Consider the following 1,973-nt stretch of genomic DNA (forward strand, 5'->3'; position numbering starts at 1 on the left):
AAACGGTAGTATGGTACTACATATGATTATCAGCAACTGTTGGGGACAAAACCGATCTTCTCCGCAGCAACGTTGTATATCACCTCGGTCGACCGCTGCTGCGTATTGCCGATGATGGAGAACGGCGTCGACGCTGGCCGCGGCATGAACGCGAGGCAGCCGATGGTCGGCTGTGGGAATGTCAAGATCCCGTAGAAGTTGAGGTCAAAAACCGCGCCATCACTGAATATGAGTGATACCGCCGGTATTAAGATTCCACTCTGGCCGCCAAAGTCATAGCACGTGTCGAGGTTTTCTTGCGGCGGCGCTGTTTTGCTCCCCTGCATGGCGAACTTGAACCGGTCGCGAAGCGCGGTGTATGCCTGCCCCGGTAGATGTGTAAGGATCGTGCCGGAGTCCAAGATGGTGCCGGTGCTCGTGAATATTGAGGGTGGCACCGGGAGGATGTAACCACCGATGTTGATGGAGACGAGCTCGACGAAGTACAATGACGGGTAGCTGAACTTTTGTATCATCGCCGTGTACTGGACTTGGCCGGAGACGGGCGTCGAGCCGATGCTGAGGTACCCAGCCGTGCTGTTGTCGGACGGCAGACAGTAGGAGAAGGTGCTGCCGAACGAATGACCTGCTTGTGAAGACAGTGAGAGTTGGCCACGGCCAAGGCCGAGCAGCCCGTCGACGTAGCCGAACTTGCCCACGTTTCGCTGGCCGCATCCGAACGGGACGCCGGAGAGCTTGGTTGAGGAAGTGAGCGTCAACGTGTCCTGGGAGAGGACGCCGGATGTACTCCATTCGGACGAGCCGTCGACATAGTCCATGGAGTATAGGCAGGTGGTGTCGTTGCACTTGCTGCCGGTGCGTGAGCACAGCGGTTGGCCGCATTGCACGGCGGCGTAGGTGGTGGATTTGGTGGGGTCGAAGACGGGGTCGTGCTGCGGATGGCAGTAGCCGGAGCACGGCTTGCACTGGATCCACGACATGTCGCTGCCGGTGTCAAACATCACGGAAGATGGCTGAACCGGCGTTCCGAAGCCGACAACGACGATGAACTCGGGCGAGTCGAGGAAATCCCCTGAGCGGTCCGGGATGGCAACGGATGGCGCCTCTGCTGGTGCTGGAATGGGCGGTGCGGCTCGTTGCACGGGGACGAGTGACCTCTGGAGTAGGGTGCTCAGCCGGGCTCTGTCGTGGATGTCGCGCCTCGTCCGCTCTCCACAATATGGCGGGCAGAAGCAGGAATACTGATGGATAAGGAGCTTGTTGCCGGAACTTGCGTCTGTTTGTCATTCGCATGTAGTTAAGAGACACAAGTTAATCAAGCAGCATAGAATTTATTATAGTACGGTATCATAATATGATACTCAACCCTCTTTTTCTTCATTTAATTATACGTCACCTCATCAAAATTACCTAGTTGACATGCATGATACTCTCGCTACGACCAGACTTAGAAGAGCACGTTAATTTGCTGTTTAGAACGACGTTTTTAGTACTTAATTGCGACAGGTTCGGAGAGCATGCATAACTCATCACTGCTTACACCAAAATTTCAGGCGGGCTGTAATCCGTACCGGGGGACGTTAAGGGAGGGCAGTCGACGTGAGCCTTGTCGAGGCTGACGGAGAGGTAGCGTGGCGAAGCAGCCAGGGAAACGCCACAGAGAAGAAGAAGCACGAGCAGACACAAGATGGACCTTTCGGACGCCATTGCATGCGCGAATGGACTTCTGTACGGTAGCTACTGAATACTTTGGCTCCGGCTGGTTTGGGTCTCATCTTTAAGTAAGCATACGCGAATTATCAGCTCCAACAAAAACGACGAGGCTTGCAAGGCTGCACTTTGGATGCCAGCGTCAGCTGGGCGGGAGTTTGTATGGCTGGGAGATTAAAAATGTGTGTGTCTCCAAGAACAGCACGATGCAAACGATGTGTGGGAGTTTGCCGCGGTGCTGCACCAAAAGTCGGACCTTTTTG

At 54.9% G+C, this 1,973-nt stretch overlaps 1 protein-coding gene across 1 annotated transcript; it reads right to left on the reverse strand.

The window, feature by feature from the left end:
• Positions 1 to 29: 29 nt before the first annotated feature.
• LOC119320314 (aspartyl protease family protein At5g10770-like) lies at positions 30 to 1,707 on the reverse strand. Its single transcript, XM_037594423.1, has 2 exons — positions 1,572 to 1,707; positions 30 to 1,276 (listed from the first exon to the last, which is right to left on the reverse strand). Exons 1-2 carry the CDS (start codon positions 1,705 to 1,707, stop codon positions 30 to 32), a joined length of 1,383 nt encoding a protein of 460 aa, XP_037450320.1.
• Between the last annotated feature and the right edge of the window lie 266 nt (positions 1,708 to 1,973).

This window comes from Triticum dicoccoides, chromosome 6B (genome assembly GCF_002162155.2).
Source record: "Triticum dicoccoides isolate Atlit2015 ecotype Zavitan chromosome 6B, WEW_v2.0, whole genome shotgun sequence".
Taxonomy (NCBI): domain Eukaryota; kingdom Viridiplantae; phylum Streptophyta; class Magnoliopsida; order Poales; family Poaceae; genus Triticum; species Triticum dicoccoides.

What these genes read in the sequence shown, in the direction of transcription:
- LOC119320314 (XM_037594423.1), bottom strand. Translation starts at nt 1,707, where the DNA reads ATGGCGTCCGAAAGGTCCATCTTGTGTCTGCTCGTGCTTCTTCTTCTC. An exon ending in CCCTCCCTTAACGTCCCCCG is followed by an intron (nt 1,277 to 1,571) that starts GTACGGATTACA and finishes AATGACAAACAG; the next exon opens with ACGCAAGTTCCGGCAACAAG.